Source organism: Telmatherina bonti (genome assembly GCF_933228915.1).
Source record: "Telmatherina bonti genome assembly, chromosome: 3".
NCBI classification, from domain to species: Eukaryota; Metazoa; Chordata; class Actinopteri; order Atheriniformes; family Telmatherinidae; genus Telmatherina; species Telmatherina bonti.
The window spans coordinates 39,107,694-39,122,987 of record NC_136621.1 but is presented as its reverse complement, the minus strand read 5'-3'; the positions used below and the strand labels follow the sequence as shown (position 1 = coordinate 39,122,987).

The 15,294-nt window shown below is 39.9% G+C and overlaps 1 protein-coding gene across 1 annotated transcript in view; it reads right to left on the bottom strand.

The window, feature by feature from the left end:
• Positions 1-8,058: 8,058 nt before the first annotated feature.
• evi5l (ecotropic viral integration site 5 like) overlaps positions 8,059-15,294 on the bottom strand; it is a gene marked incomplete at its 5' end in the record, with an annotated part of 32,675 nt that continues 25,439 nt past the window's right edge. Inside the window, 6 exons of the mRNA XM_079238263.1 lie at positions 8,059-9,650; positions 12,987-13,082; positions 13,266-13,361; positions 14,413-14,559; positions 14,641-14,817; positions 14,900-15,040. Of these exons, the coding sequence (XP_079094389.1) occupies positions 9,333-9,650; positions 12,987-13,082; positions 13,266-13,361; positions 14,413-14,559; positions 14,641-14,817; positions 14,900-15,040 (975 nt within the window). The 3' untranslated portion in view covers positions 8,059-9,332. The remainder of the gene's footprint in view (positions 9,651-12,986; positions 13,083-13,265; positions 13,362-14,412; positions 14,560-14,640; positions 14,818-14,899; positions 15,041-15,294) is intronic.

Sequence of the window (15,294 nt, the reverse complement as noted above, 5' to 3'; positions counted from 1 at the left end):
CACTCAGAGGGCGTAAAACCTGATCCAGAGTCAGCTGGAGGGATGAAAAATGTTCTGAGTAAGAATCCATCCTGCTTTTATGTAGTTTATTCAGCAGTTTTTACACGTTAATGGTGTAAACAAAGTTTCTACGGATATTATTACTGTCCAGAAGAGGGCAGCAGAACTGTACTGTATTCAGTCTTCCTGCTGCGAAACAGTTTGACCTCGTGTTTAACAGCTGTCTTTCCACCTTCCACAGCTTTTTAATGTTAGTTTTAGACTATTTAAATATTGTTTTTGGTTTCCAATATTAACCTGAAATGTGTCATAAATACAGCAAGTTAAGAAAATAAGATAGAAATATCCTTAAAAGTGTCTAAAAACACATCATTTATATAATTTCTGTTCTGTTCTGATCTTAAAATGAGCACATCGCCTTCTAGATCTGCTTCTGTGCAGTTAATCTTCTGTCTAAATACGTTATGTTATGTTCCCGATCCAAGAAAGGTTCGACTGTTTGCTTCCCTCTGAGAATCCGTTCAGTTTAATCCGACTAAGGAGGAAAAAGTCGACGGAAAGCGTCTCATACCTGACAAGAGGCTGTGAAAGACTCATCTTGGCGTCATGCTGCAGTGAAAAGTGGCTCAAATCTAACTTTGCGTTTCGTTTGTGATCCCAGAAGTCAAATCAAAACTGCAAAACTGTCACTGAAGTGCAACACATTTCATGACTCGGTGCTCACGCCTGACAGATGTGCAGGACTCTGATGTCTATAAAGAACACTGTGCAATTAAAACATCACTGTAATTTATTTCTTAGTCAACAGAATTTTTTTATTTTTTTTATTTTAAATCAAACAATATAAACAACATAGAGATGGACTAATTAAAATTTGACAAATAAAAATCCTGTGGTTATGGAAGGAGACGTTCAGAATACCAGCAAACTGTAAAATGCTTCATTTAACCCTTTTTAGTCTGTTTTTAGGCCTCTGCTTGAAAGTCGTGTAATGAAACAAGTATATTTCTGGAACCACAAGGTTTATGTGAAACCGTTAAACGTCAGAGTGAAGGAATAAATAAAGACAATGCACGAATGAGAAACGTTTCAGGCTTGCTTTAAAAAACCAAACGCCTCTGTTTGGATTTGTAGCCACGGAAACAAGCGTGAACGTTTTCTCCGGCAAGGCAGAGTTTGATGAATTGAGACAGAACTAAACTGAGACGGTTTTCATGCCCCGTTCAAGCCGAAGGCTGCAAAATGCCGTCCATGTTCAGGTTTAACAGGTCAGGTCGTGTTTTCGGTGCAGTGAAGAGCAGACGTATCAGCAGAATGTGCAGAGCTGAAAGGAACCAAAGTAAACAGTTTGTCCCGCCTCTGCAGGACGAATAATTACAGCACATCGTGTGTTTTCCGATACTGCAAACAGTAAATATCACCTGATTTAAAGCTGGAAAAGGTGAAGCTGGTCTGAGATGTATGTAGTTTTATTAAACCGATTCTGCTTTCATGACAAATGTGTCGTTCTGACACAAAGTTCTGTTTTTGTTTCTTCTTCTCTAGACTTTACTGTGCATGCATCGAGAGCGAATAGCGTTAGAAAAACTAGCATCAGTGGATTTAATCAGATTTTTGGACGCTGTTGAATTAAATATTGAATAAAGTTTAGTTTTAGTTTAGTAAGTAAAAATGTATTTTCATCTAAAATGCAGGTGAAATAGTGTTGAAACCACTGAGGAGATGTTTTTCCCACCATGCTAGTTATCAGTCCAGATCCGCCTTTCAGACCAGGGGTGTCGACCTCCGTGAGTCCGATTTACTTCGAGTGGGTCGCCAGATAAGCACATAAAATATATACAACTTTTACAACTTGAACCAGTGAAACGTAATACAAAGAGCCCTTTTTTTTTTTAATCTAATAAAAAGTATTTGACTCTTTAATAAAAAGAAACTAACATTTTTCTGAGTATATTTACCATTTATATCCGTGCGACACGTCAGAATTATTCCAGTCTAATCTTCTGCCTGCTGGTGTCTATTAGGAGGCAGAAGACGAGTTTCATTGTGTCCAGCAGAATCTGGAGCAAAGTTTTTACCATAAAATGTCCCAGACTGTGTAAATATGTCCCGCTGGGCTTTAGAGGGTTAAATGAGACATTTTTGTAAGGACTGTAAATTTACATGTTAATCTGTGAAATTAACGTGGAAATGTTTTTCACATCAGTCAAAGGAAGCTGTTTTTATGCCAAATCAGCTGAAACCACGTTATCCTCCTTATTTATGAAGTTTCTGACTCTTTTTAAGCCTTAAATGTTCTTTTTTTTTTTATCAGATTAAACAAAGTTCATCTGCATTTGGTCCAGTTTCAGCGAGAAAAACCCGTTTTTTTCAAGCGTAAAAGGGGCCTTCACGCCGCCGTACGTTATCTCAGAGGTGGTGGAACATAAAGTTTGAGAACGGTTGTTGGCCTCATCCAATGGGAACAAAGGAAAGACCAGGATCTGGTGACCAGTTAACATCTGGTCTACAACTCCAGTTTAATGACTAATTGAGGAGAAAACAGTTTATTTCTCATCTTTTGGATGCTTTTTGGTTTTAAATCCAAATCGTACAGAAGACAAGTGTCGCTTTGCTTCACCAAGATGTCATGATGAGCAACGTGAGTCTTTCCGCTCCACCTGCCACATCTGCACCAGACGACACGCAGGCCTACACTGATTTATTTCTTCACCAACTTCTCTGGCTTTGTTTTGCACACGGCGCTCCATCAACTGAACCTTATCAGCTCTAATCTCCAAAAAAAATTACCAAAAACTAATCAATTACATTTTTTCAGCACCTTGTTTTGAGCTTAACATGAATTAGTTGTGATTTTTTTTCTTCTATTTGCCTCAATATTTCAAGTTAAGAGCTGAATAATAAAAGTGAAACATTATTTACAGCCAGATGTGTTTCTTTATATTTGTTAAAGTACAAATAATGTGTGAACTGGGTTATCAGATTTCAGTCTTTCTGTATATCTATCAGTCAGTCGTACGTACATCAGAAATAACACAGGAAGTACTCACCTAATTTCAGATCCTACCGGAGCTCCCTGGTGCTCCTCACACGTCCCACTGGGACAGAAACTGAAGACCGGATCCCCGTTTCAGCTCAGAGACGACACACGGCTGCTGCGTTCAGACTGGTGATGTGAACTCATTGGGACGAGGAAGTGTGTTTTAGCTCTGACAGCTCAGAAGTGACAGACCACACTGCTTCCTCGCATAAAAAAAACAAAAACCAAACACTCGCACCCCAGACAAAATGTTTCCAGCCTTACTTACGGTGCACAAACCTACAGCAAGAAGCTGAATTCAGGGGAAAAGAGATCAATCTGATTGGAGGAGGAAGTGGGTTACAAACTGCTGCAAATTCTTCTGAAAGTTTTGAAACTATGTCGACACAGTTGGGTAACAACAGAGGCCCCGCATGTCGAGTTTAAAACAGAAAGAGGAGCCGTGTGAAGCAACGGCAGGTTCGTTCCCACTGTTTCCACTGTAAAATGCTGACGAGGAAGATGCTGCAACAAGCATCAGCTCAGTTTGGCTCTCAGTCATCTGAGAATGAGTTTCATGCCGCAGTCCGGCACCTTTTCATTGTTTCCCTGCTCCAATGCACCTGACTGAAACTAATGGTTTGATCCATTTGATTCAGTCTGATTCAGGTGTGTTGGAGCAGGGAAACAATGAAAACCAACCAGATTGCAGCCCTCGAGGACCCCATAACTTAGAGGATGCAGCGTGGTCATGCATCTTAACATCTCCATACCCGGAAGAAAAGCGACCGTGACTGGTCTCCTTTTCATTTTCATCTTTCAATTCAGTTCAACTTTATTTATATAGCGTCAAATCACGGCAATGCCATCTCAAGACACTTTACAGACAGGAAAAAGAAAAACATAATAAAAGCCAATTCATAACAGCCTATATAAGGAAACCAACAGATTGAGTTGGAGCTCCAACTCAATCTCCCATCCTGAGCAAGCACACTGGTGACAGTGGGAAGGAAGAAAAAATGTTTATCCAATAAACCTAAAGTGACACATTTTCTAGTTTCAGACATTTTCCATCAATTTTTGGTAAAAACTTTGCTCAAATCCTGTTTAATAATCTGATACTTGGATAATTTTGAATAATTCCACATGGTAAGATATGGTCAATATTCCCAAAAATCACTTTGTTACATTTTTAAAGGGTCAAAAAAATACTCTTAAAAAATATATAAATGACAATAAATATAAACAAACTTTTTTTTCACCATTTTTTCATGCGCCAGGCTTTGAATGGTTAAAGTGGAAAAAAATAATTTTCCTTATATTCATTCAGATCAGTTTCTTTTCCAAAAAGCAACAAAAAGGTAAAGTCAAACTTATCAGTAAAAATGTTCATTTGCAGTTTTTATTTACATTATTAATCAAAGCAAAAAGAAAAGCCGTGCAAAGGTGCAATGTCAAAGTTTATTTTGCATTATTCATAGGATACAGAACACTGAAATGTATTTTCTTCCATCATACTGGAATCTATATAGTTTTACTGTTATATTATATAACTGACAACATCAGCTGAACTGCAAGAGGAGGAGAGAGGTTGGAGGAGGTTCCCGGATCTCACAACCGCATGTCACACACACGGTACATAAATACGACCATCTGAAAGCAAAAACTTCCACTTCCTTTCATTTCCTGACTTTAAATCAGGGACAACACAGGATGGATGTTCCCAGGTCAAAATGACACATATGGAGTCCATCGTACTTTATGTGAAACGTGACGAAAAACATTGTGTGTTCTTCTACTTTCATGGCACATTAGGATGTTTGATCATCCCGTTGTTTTGTCAGCAGAATGAATCAGAGTTTTGGCGAGTATCAAAAATAATGTTAGAGACAAACGCTACAGTCATCTTTAAACCAACCACAATGAGTCATCACAGTAAATGGTTGTCATTAACAGTGACGAGAACGGAGCACCATCACCGAGCAGAAGGTTGAACATGTGGAGGACGCCGCACGCTGACCTGCGCTCAGTTTAGGAAAATAGTTCTGGACTGAAAACTTAGTTAGTTGATCTATTCAGACTGGCTTTATTGATCAGTTATCTGTAGTAACATCTGGAGCTACTGGAAGTTTTTCTGCAACATGAGCGACGCTTAAATGTTGATGGACACAAGCTAATGAAGCCACTAAATGGGAATAAACATAAAAATTAGTATTTTTATATGAGGATTGGAGGGAATTTCTCTTAGGGGCCTTCTGCAGTTGTAACTAAGAGTTAAACAGTGAAATTCAGGAATTATACTTGGTTTTTTTTTGTTCTTCTTTAAGGAAAATAACATTTTCTTATTTTCATATTCAATTTCAGTGTGTTTTTTCTTTTTCTTTCATTTTCATTAAATTATCCTTTTTAAAAGTGCAAATACACCAAAAACAAGGAACATTTTTATATGGCAAAGAATTGAATTATTAAAACCTTTAAACCTAAATGGGTCTCATGAATGGGTCGAGCTTTATGATAAATGATGATGTTTTTAATATTGTAACGACATGGGACTCTGACATAACCAGTGTGCCAAACACAGATTCCCGTGTAGATTTCAGTTTCTAACCCCCACAATTACAACGAAAAAGCTGTTATTTGCAACAGTACGGGGGCCAAAGCAACATCCTCTTTAGTGTTCGTTGCTGGAAGATCCAATTTCCTGTTTTCTGGGGAGATGTTAAAGATGTTGTATGTCATCTTTTAACACTGAACAAAAAGTGAAACTGTCCATCCTGAATATAGCAAAAGTTTCAAACATTACAATAACAGAGTTTCTACACATACAATGAGCTCAGTATTCAGACAAATGGTCAGTATGAAATACATAACAGCTGTTTTGGTGCTCTGAAACGTGTAAAGGTATCCTATGAGATGAGAAAGGATCCCACTATGAATCCATTCATCCACATTAACTCATCCAGCTTAAATCATAAATGGAAGTTAGTTGTTCTCTGTAGTGCAAAAGCAAAGATCACTGCTTTATACATGATACCCTGTTTGATAAACAGTTCTCACCATCCTCAGTAAGACTTGATATAACTACAATATGATCTAATATACCGTTGCTGTCATACTCTCATATTTATGCATTTCTTACATTTTTTTCTAAACAGAATCATGATATGTAAAATATTTTGCAGCTACACACTAAAAACAGTGACAGCTTCCTTTTTTATGACCTACCGCCTGTTAGCGTGATCGCTGCAGTTTCAGCTGTTAGAAAGTACATGAACTAGTGATTCCAGATTACCTTCAAAGATTTCTTTTAAATTCTTGTGCTGGACAGTGATAACAAATAAAAAAACGTTTGATGAGAATAGTAATAAAGTACTACTCTTGTGCCTGTTTGTAAAATATGAAGTAAATACCTGAAACAAGTTAGCTTAGCATAAAGCCAGATGATGATTCTCAAAGAATGCTTCGTCAGGATGATGGTCTCTCCCAAGAGACGAAAAATGTTTTGTGTTCAGATGTTACAGAAATAGTTCATTAATCAATCACACCAAACAGCTGGATGTGATCGATGGCTAATTTGTCTTCATGGAACAGCAAGATGGATTTATACTTTCCTGTAATTTTCTATCTGCGCTGTCTTGAACAAACACAAACACTCTAGACATTTTGAGGAAACCTGGGATACCCAGAAGCAGCCTTGAATTTTCATGGAATGACAACTGAAAAGGGAAGATACAAAATGCTAGTCATCACACTTATTTCCTTTAGTTGATAAGCACCCAGAGAGAAAAGAGGATGTTCACTTGTAAACATGTATGATCTGTTACAGCCACAATAATACAGTTTACCATTTCTGCTAGCAGCTAAAGCCTAATCAATAACTTTAAACTAGGTAATGTTAGCAAATAACATTAGCTAATGAAGTTACTAATAATATTAGTTAACAAAATAATCTAAAAATAAGCATAAGCTAACATTAGCTAACATTGCTAATTAATTGGTAATGTTAGCTAATAATATGAGCAAACATTAGCGAATAATAGCTAACAAGATTAGCTAACATGAAGCAATATTTGCTAATTGTATAAAGTTAACACTAGCTGATGCTTGCTAATATTATTCATTGATGTTTGCTAATTATATTAGCAAACATTGACAAGAGTCAGATAATATTATTAGTTGACATTATTTCATGTTTGCTAATAAAATAAAATAAGCTAATAATACTAGCAAACATTAGCTAATCTTAACAAGATTAGCAAATATTGGTTAATCTTAGCTCATGGTAATAAGTTAACGCTAGCTGATGCTTGCTAATATTATTCATTGATGTTTGCTAATTATATTAGCAAACATTGACAAGGCTTAGCTAATATTATTAGTTGATATTATTTCATATTTGCTAATAAAATAAGATAATAATACTAGCTAATCTTAGCATTAGCTAATCTTAACAAGATTAGCTAAGATTAACCAATATTTGCTAATGGTAATAAATTAACATTAGCTGATGCTTGCTAATATTATTTGTTAATTAGCAAACATTAGCTAGCATTAACAAGTGTTAGCTAATATTATTAGTTGACATTATTGCATATTTGCTCGTAAAATAAAATCAGCTAATGATACTAGCAAACATTAGCTAATTTTAACATTAGCTAACACTAACCAGGAGTTTGGGTTTTAATTGTATAAATAATCTTGTTTTCAGATGTAAGACAGGGAAGAAAAGCTAATCCTTACTCTCATTCCATGCACAAGAGGGGATTTAATTAAACTTTTCTCATCACTGAGAAATTCTGCAAAGCTCCAGCGAGAAAGTGAAACTGTTCACTGATCCCTTTGCAAAGTAATAACCAAACTTGACAACACCAGTTGTTTTAGAAGTTCAAACAAACAAACAAAAACAAAACAAATCCAAAATGGAATAAATTCCAAATCATAGCAGCACATTTTCTGTCTCTGAAACACTCAGTGTCACAGTAAACAGTCACAGATGACTTCTTGGCACAAAGGATGGTGTAAATTTGGCCTCTGTTGGTATACCTACACTCCTACAGTTTCATATAGATTTATAAAAAATGTCAAAAATAACAAAATAAATTACAACACATACATAATCAAAAACAAAACTAACATTTTGGCAACATTGAGTTTCTTCCTTCATTGTGGGTCATTGTGAACATGTATTACCACCCAGATAGCAAAACATGTTTGGCCCAAATGTGGCCTTTACTTGCAGCATTGACCTAAATGTGAGCATGGCTTCCCAAAATCAGTCACATGACCAACATTTGTGGCAAAGATAAGGAAAGCTTGCTCTGTTATAACCCACTCTGGCCCACAAAATCTTGCAGTAATCCACATCCAGGCCAACCACTGAAATCTGGACCACACTTGGCCTAACAGACTTCCCGTAATCTACCCCAGACTAGCAACTTCGCCTGATCAATTTCTGCCTAACAAAACACCTGCCAGAGACGTAACTGAGCCATAAGTACCAGAAGTAGCCCAGATTCAGCCCAAAACATGTCAGCTATCTGTACTCGCTCACCTTCATTTCATTTGAAAGCCACACAACAACCAGACTATGTAATATGTTAAAGATTCATCTGTAAAAGCCATTTTGTGATATCCCCATAATCTGATACTGCACAGCTCTCTCCCTCCCAACAAACCTTCAACTTGCATTTTAACACATTTGTATGGACAAAGTTTAACGAATGGCTGAGAGAAGTTTGTCCGGAAGGCAGTGACGATGGATGAGTCTTCCTACTGTGGGGCTTAAAAAAAGGAAAATGTAGGATGAGAATGTAATTAACTCTGAACTGATCGGTAGGGAGAGTTTTCAAAGGGTTTAGTATACAGTGTGTGAAGAGTCTGTTGCTCTAGAGAGGTTGTATATCAGCCTACCCATCTTTCACTTCTTCAGTCACAGATTCAGGTCCAGGGTTGGGGAAGGGGGGTAGATCTGGAGCTGTCATGCTGGTTCAGTCTGTTCTCTTCATGTCGTATGTTCATGTGTGGAAAGATATGATTTTGACAGACAGCTTCTGGCACAGTAACGGGGGAGAGGCTTTACATGACCTCTGTCTGGGACAGTGGCGTCGGTGTGGGGAACAAGGTGACGGACACAAGAACAGGAGAGGAGACAGCAGATAGAGGAACAGGTCCAATCAATGCCACCATGCCATCAAGTTAATGGTAAATACTGGACAAGCCAAGGGTTTGATTGATTAATACATGAATTGTGGTCTCATCCAGTAACGCTCCAGTCCTGACCAGTCCAGGGAACTCCCCGATCCCTCTCCTTGTCTTAGTTTTCCAGCGCTTCAGCACACACCATGCTGCCGTAAAGCTGCTGTGGGTCTGGACGTGTCCCTACTCGCTCCTCTACCTCGCTGTCCGTGCTCCCGTCACTGTCAAGGCGGGCCGATGGGTGACATGGGCCGGACAAGCTGGGGTACAAGGCGGTGGCGGGCAGCGGGCTGGGGAGGAGGTCATCGTCTGAGCTGAGGTAGTCTCCCTCAGCAGAGGCCGGGCTGGCCAAGCACAGATCCTGGTAGTTGGTGCCTCTTCCTCCCGAGGTGATCCTGGAGCCAGGGGCTGCCTTCTGCCCTTTCAGCTGCCTGATCTGAATACAGAGAGTTGTGTCGGTAGATTCAAGACATTTAAACCAAACTTGCAATGTATTTGTTTTCTAAGACGTATGTTTAACGCAAGCAGCAGCCTTGGGCGGTTAAAAGCTGCGCCAAAAGCTGCAGTTCCCCCCCTCGTCCACTGGGGCAGGGTTTCTCAATTCCGGCCCTCAGGCCCCCCCTTCCTTGCATGTTTTAGACATGTTCCTCCTCCAAAACACCTGAGTCAGATTATTAAACTTCCTCGTCAAGTTCTTTGCAGTATATTAACGCTCCTTTATTTCATTCAGGTGTGTTGAGGTAGGGTTGCCTAGAAAACAGGCAGGGTAAGGGGGCCTGAGGACCGGAGACACTGCACTAGGGGCTCCTAAAGCGAGTCGGTCCCCGTAGACTCCCATGTTAAAAAGACCAACTTCACAGCAGAAAGAAACATGTTTACAGCCTGGTCTATAAACCATTTAGGTTCAATAGGTCAGGTTTACTTTCATGACAGGGGGGATTGAATTTTTTTAATCACTCATCTGTTTAGAAGCTATTTAATCTGGAAATCAGGCATAACTAGGGGCGTGTTGGTTTGGTTTTAACGATTGTAATAAATGTAATAGCAAATGTGATGAATAATAAGTAATTATCATGATATAAATAATAATGATAATGCCAAATAACAAATAAAACTAATAATTGTAATGATAATAAATGGTTTTGTCATGGATCATGGTGTATTGGTGGTGTACCATCCTGGACGGGATATAAATGCAGGAAAACGTCTGTAGACCACCTGATGGATCAAATATCATCACTTTTCACCCATCAGAGTTTCACAATGTAAAACTGTTGACGATGATTTATCAGCTTTAAAAGTTAAAGAGCCACTGGTTGTGATAAATCAGTGATAACAGGAGTTTTCCTTCCTCATAATGGGGTCACTGGGCATAACAAAGAGACATTTCCCAGAGGTCTAAATGAATGCTCCCACCTGCCTTTAATTATTCATTTTATTCACATATCCATTTAATCTTAAAACAAAAAGGTTCTTTTCAGCTTTGCATGTACCAGTGACTCATGACAAATCTCAGAGGTTAGTAGCAGGATGTGGGGGTGGGGTGGGGGACGGTGGTTAGCCAGTGGAAATGTTTTGACTGACTCCTCTTCATGAAGAGCAGTCACGAAGGTTACCGTCTGTAAGTCGAAGCCATTTTGTCCTCGTTTTCACGGCGACAAAAACACGCGACAAAATAAAGACAAATAAAATCAAAGTCAGTTTCTGTTATTCTTGTTGCTTGACTGTAAACAGCTCCGCTAAACTTCCATCATGACCTAAAAACTGTCCATAATTCAGGCTGAAGCAGACGTAATGTGTCAGCGTGCATCAGCAGCATCTCTGACTGAAACGTAACACGATGGCTTGGCGTGGCACACTGAGATTTTTCTAAATAGTTCATGACTTCCTCAGCTGCTGTCACGCAAGTTTCAGTCTCATTTCTAAAACCGAGGCTTTGATGACAAAAGGTGGGGGGAGAAGAAGAAAAGAGAGTGTAGAGGAGCGGTAAAGGGCAGGGCCGTCTCATCACGCCCCCTCATTATAAAGCTGAAGAACCCTCCCTGTCACGCACTAGCGCTTTCTGAATCAACAAACCACCGCTGAGTGGGAAGTCTCAGGGCTGGAAATGATCCATTTTCTTAAAAATCTGCCAAACTTTGCAGCGTAAAACACAACCTCTAAAACATCACGCCTCTCCCGTGAAGCTGAGTGATCTTTCAGAAATGATTGGCTGTGAGCTACAGGACGGGAAAGCCGCTGTTACACGAACACGCTGGAACAACCGCGTGCGCCACGGTGGAAGTGGCGTCTGCTTTGAGGCTGTATGCAGATGATCAGATGACGAGATACATGTTGTGGTTGCTAGCAAAGCGGGAGGTTACACAGTCAGCACACACACACACACACACACACACACACACACACACACACACACACACTATGTGGAAGCCACTGTCTGCTACATGGGTGAAAGTACTCAAAATCACATGCATGAAAATACATTTAAATTCAAGCATCTTGAAATATCAATGATTTGCAGCCAAGCAAAAAATTATTTCATGGGAGAAAAGAGGAAAAAAGAGAGAGAGAGAGAGACGAAGCAAGAGAAAAAAGGAGTGAAGATAAGATCATCTTTTACTGGCTGGAGAAGCTCCGACTAGGGATGCTCGACTATGGCAAAAATTATAATCACGATTATTTTGAGTGAAATTGAGATTGCGATTTTTTAACACGATTATCTTTTCATCTTTAACAACATAATTTTTTTTAATATTAAACCGTGGCTTTTAAACAATGTCTTTAGGATTCCACACATTTTAGAAAACAAACATGAAGCTTTGTGTTTACAAAGTGCAAATTCTGATGTAAACTGAATAGATAAATATTGTTCTAGACTCCGTGTAGTCCATTATAAACGTCTAATGGACGGTTCTGAGTTGTTTAATCCGCTTTTACCGTTTATATAGGAACTATTTTACGTTGGCCTGGATGTACGTTTTATGCCAAACAACCGCTGTCAGGCTGCAGCGTGTTTCTCTCATCCACCTGTTAAAAGACGGCTAATCTGAACCAGCTGGTTAACACGTTGCTATGGTAACGCCCCGTAACGGAGGGATATTAGTGTTTAACTCGCGTCTGTGTTTTTTTGTTTTGGAAATCAGTATCAGGCTGTGTGAAACAGGATGAAGTGATTTTTTTTCACCACTTTCAGGCATTTTTTTGGTTTTTGTTAACTGGAACAAATATATAATGATCCATCTTTATTTTATTTATTTGTTTAGAGAAAAATTAATTATTTGTAATTTCTACATCCTTTCCCTTTTTATTTTATTTGGGTTTTGGAAGTGCATATAAAAATCCACGCTGGCTTTAAACGCAACGTGGACAAGGATGGTACAGTGTCATCAAACACGTCCAAGATGCGGAGTTTTAATTATGATTTGATTATGCTTTTTTAACTGTTATTAACTGTTTATTAACTGTTATTTTCTTTTTGGATGTGTTTTTTTCTTTCACTTAAAATAAAATAAATTATTTTATTTCAAACATTTTAAATAAATGCTATGAGAGGCAGGATTATTGTGCTGTTGTAGTAAAAAAAACTTTCAGCTGTTTATTTATCATATTTTACCTTTATTTGTTCACAGAAGTGAATATTTCTTTTAGTCCAGTAAAGTTCATGGTGTTTATGTTTGCTTTGGGTTACTTAGTTTATATTCAGACACTCGGGTTATGAACTGCTGATAAAATATGGACACTGCGGACCGAATCCTGATGTGATGTGACCAACCTCGTTCTTCAGCTCTGCAATCTGGTCCCGGAGCTCGTTGATGTACTGTCTGGAGTCCGAGTGGTTCAGCTGACCCTGGATCAGCCCTTCCTCCTTCTGGAAAACCGTTTTCCCAAACCAAAGTTTACCATTAAAGTCACAACAAAATATTTTGTTCGTAATGAAACTGTGTGTGCATATCTGCGTTTCACACACACACACACACACACACACACACACACACACACACACACAGACATACACACACACACACACACAGACATACACACACACACACACCTGTATCTCCAGCTCAGCGATCTTCTGCCTGAGTTCAGCCATGGCAGCCATACTGTCTGCCTCCCTCAGCCGCACCGCCATCACCTCCTCCTTGCTCTACGTGCATCATGTGGGACGGAGGAAGGAAAACAATCAATCATGTAACGGATTCACAGAAAAATTAATGTTTCATAACAAGTTTCATCCTTTTATCACAGACTAGCTCTAATTCACCGCAGCTATCCATCTGTTCAGGACAGAGATCGTATATGAAAGATGGACAGAGCCTCCGGCAGTTAAAAGTGAAGCCTATGCAGAAGTGCAAACTGCAGTTCCCCCTTCATCCACTAGGGGCTGCAAAACAGAGCAAATCCCCATAGACTCCCATGTTAAAAAGACCAACTTCACAGCAGAAAGAAACATGTTTACAGTCTGGTACAAAATTCCATTTTCAGTTTAATAGGTCAGGTTTACCTTCATGACAACTGTGGGGGGAGCGAATTTTTTTCTAACTCGCCCGTTTAAAAGTAATTTAATCTCGAAGTTCGGTTTATTTAGGGGCGTGTCCTTTTTTTTTTTTTTTGTCTTGTCCAGCATTTAAGCAAGCAGACTGATGTTCTGGATGCTGTGTTCTGCTGAGCAAATTTATTTTGCCAAGGGGCGTGTCCTTTTGATTGACAGGTACCCGATCTCCTGCTTCAAGTCAGAAGAACGTAGAACAACCGCGGTTTTTAGCCGGTTAACAATGTGACTTAGCTTTAGCCCGCTTACCTCCGTTAGCTGGTTAGCTCCTGTTATCTTCGGGTTAGCTCGGTTAACTCTTAGCTACAGAAAGCTCAGAGTTCACTGAATGTCAATCATCCACCATGACGCTCACAGCCCCCCTCTCTCAGCTCCACCTCTTTGCCCATATTTGTATTGTATTTGTATGTATGGCGATGGTAGGAACCGCCCACCGAGCCTCAATTCAGCTCTTCAGAAACCTACGGGTGACATCATGGAGGCTCCTCCCATCTTTCTCTATACAGTTTATGTTTTAGAACATGATTATGTTACAAATCTTCGCCCGTTTCTTCCCGCTATCTGTTTATTCTGTTTCTTTCAACGTCATTAAGCCGTAGAGGAACGACAGAATTCCTTCCCGTTACTTTTTTCTTTACATCCGCACCTTGCAGTCCGACTCCGCCTGCTTCCTCTTCATCTCACTCAGCTGGGCCTGCAGAGCTTTGTTCTGATTGGCTAGCATCTGGAGCCGGTCCTGCAGAGCGGAGCGCTCCTGCTCGTGGCGCCCGATCAGTTTGCTGTGGATCTGGTTCTAAAGCGAAGGGAAAGTGGGAGAGGAGTCGGTGAAAAGAGGCTCCAGCTGTATGTACAGCCTCTGTCCTGCGTATCTGACCTGACTCTCCATCTGCAGGGCTTTGAGCTTGACCTCCCGGAGCTCCGCCTGGGCCTGCGCCTCCCTCAGTCGGACGCTCATCAGCTTGTCCTGCAGCTCGTTCATCGCGTTCTTCTTCGGGGACTCCTTCCAGTGGCCTCCCCCGCCGCCTGTGCTGCTGCCACGGGACATGTGATGCTGCAGGAACAAAGGCGAAGCCAACGTGAACCCGTGCACGTGGCTTTGTAAGGAGCAACGGCAGCAGTTTTACACGGCCTACCTGCCAGCGCTGGTTGAGCTCAGCGACGCTGTCCTGCATCTCTTTGAAGGAGCGAAGCGTCTCCAGTTCCCTCAGCTTCATCTGCTTCACCTCCTCTTGCAGGGCGGCCAGGTTGTTCTCATCCGGCAGGCAGCTGCTCCTCTGGATGGAGAGACGAGACAGGTGACAGGAGGAAGACAAGGAAGACTTATTAGGTGACAGACAGACGAATACTAGACGCTCTAACAGACATTTGTTTGTTAGATCAGACATGTTTGAACATAAGTCCGTGTTTCTGTTCTTCAGTTTATTAAAGTTGATAGACAGAACTTTAGCCGTGAAGACAATTTAAAACAAATAAATACCCAATAGAATAACTAAAAAGAACAAATAAAACTAGTAAAAGACACAGAAGA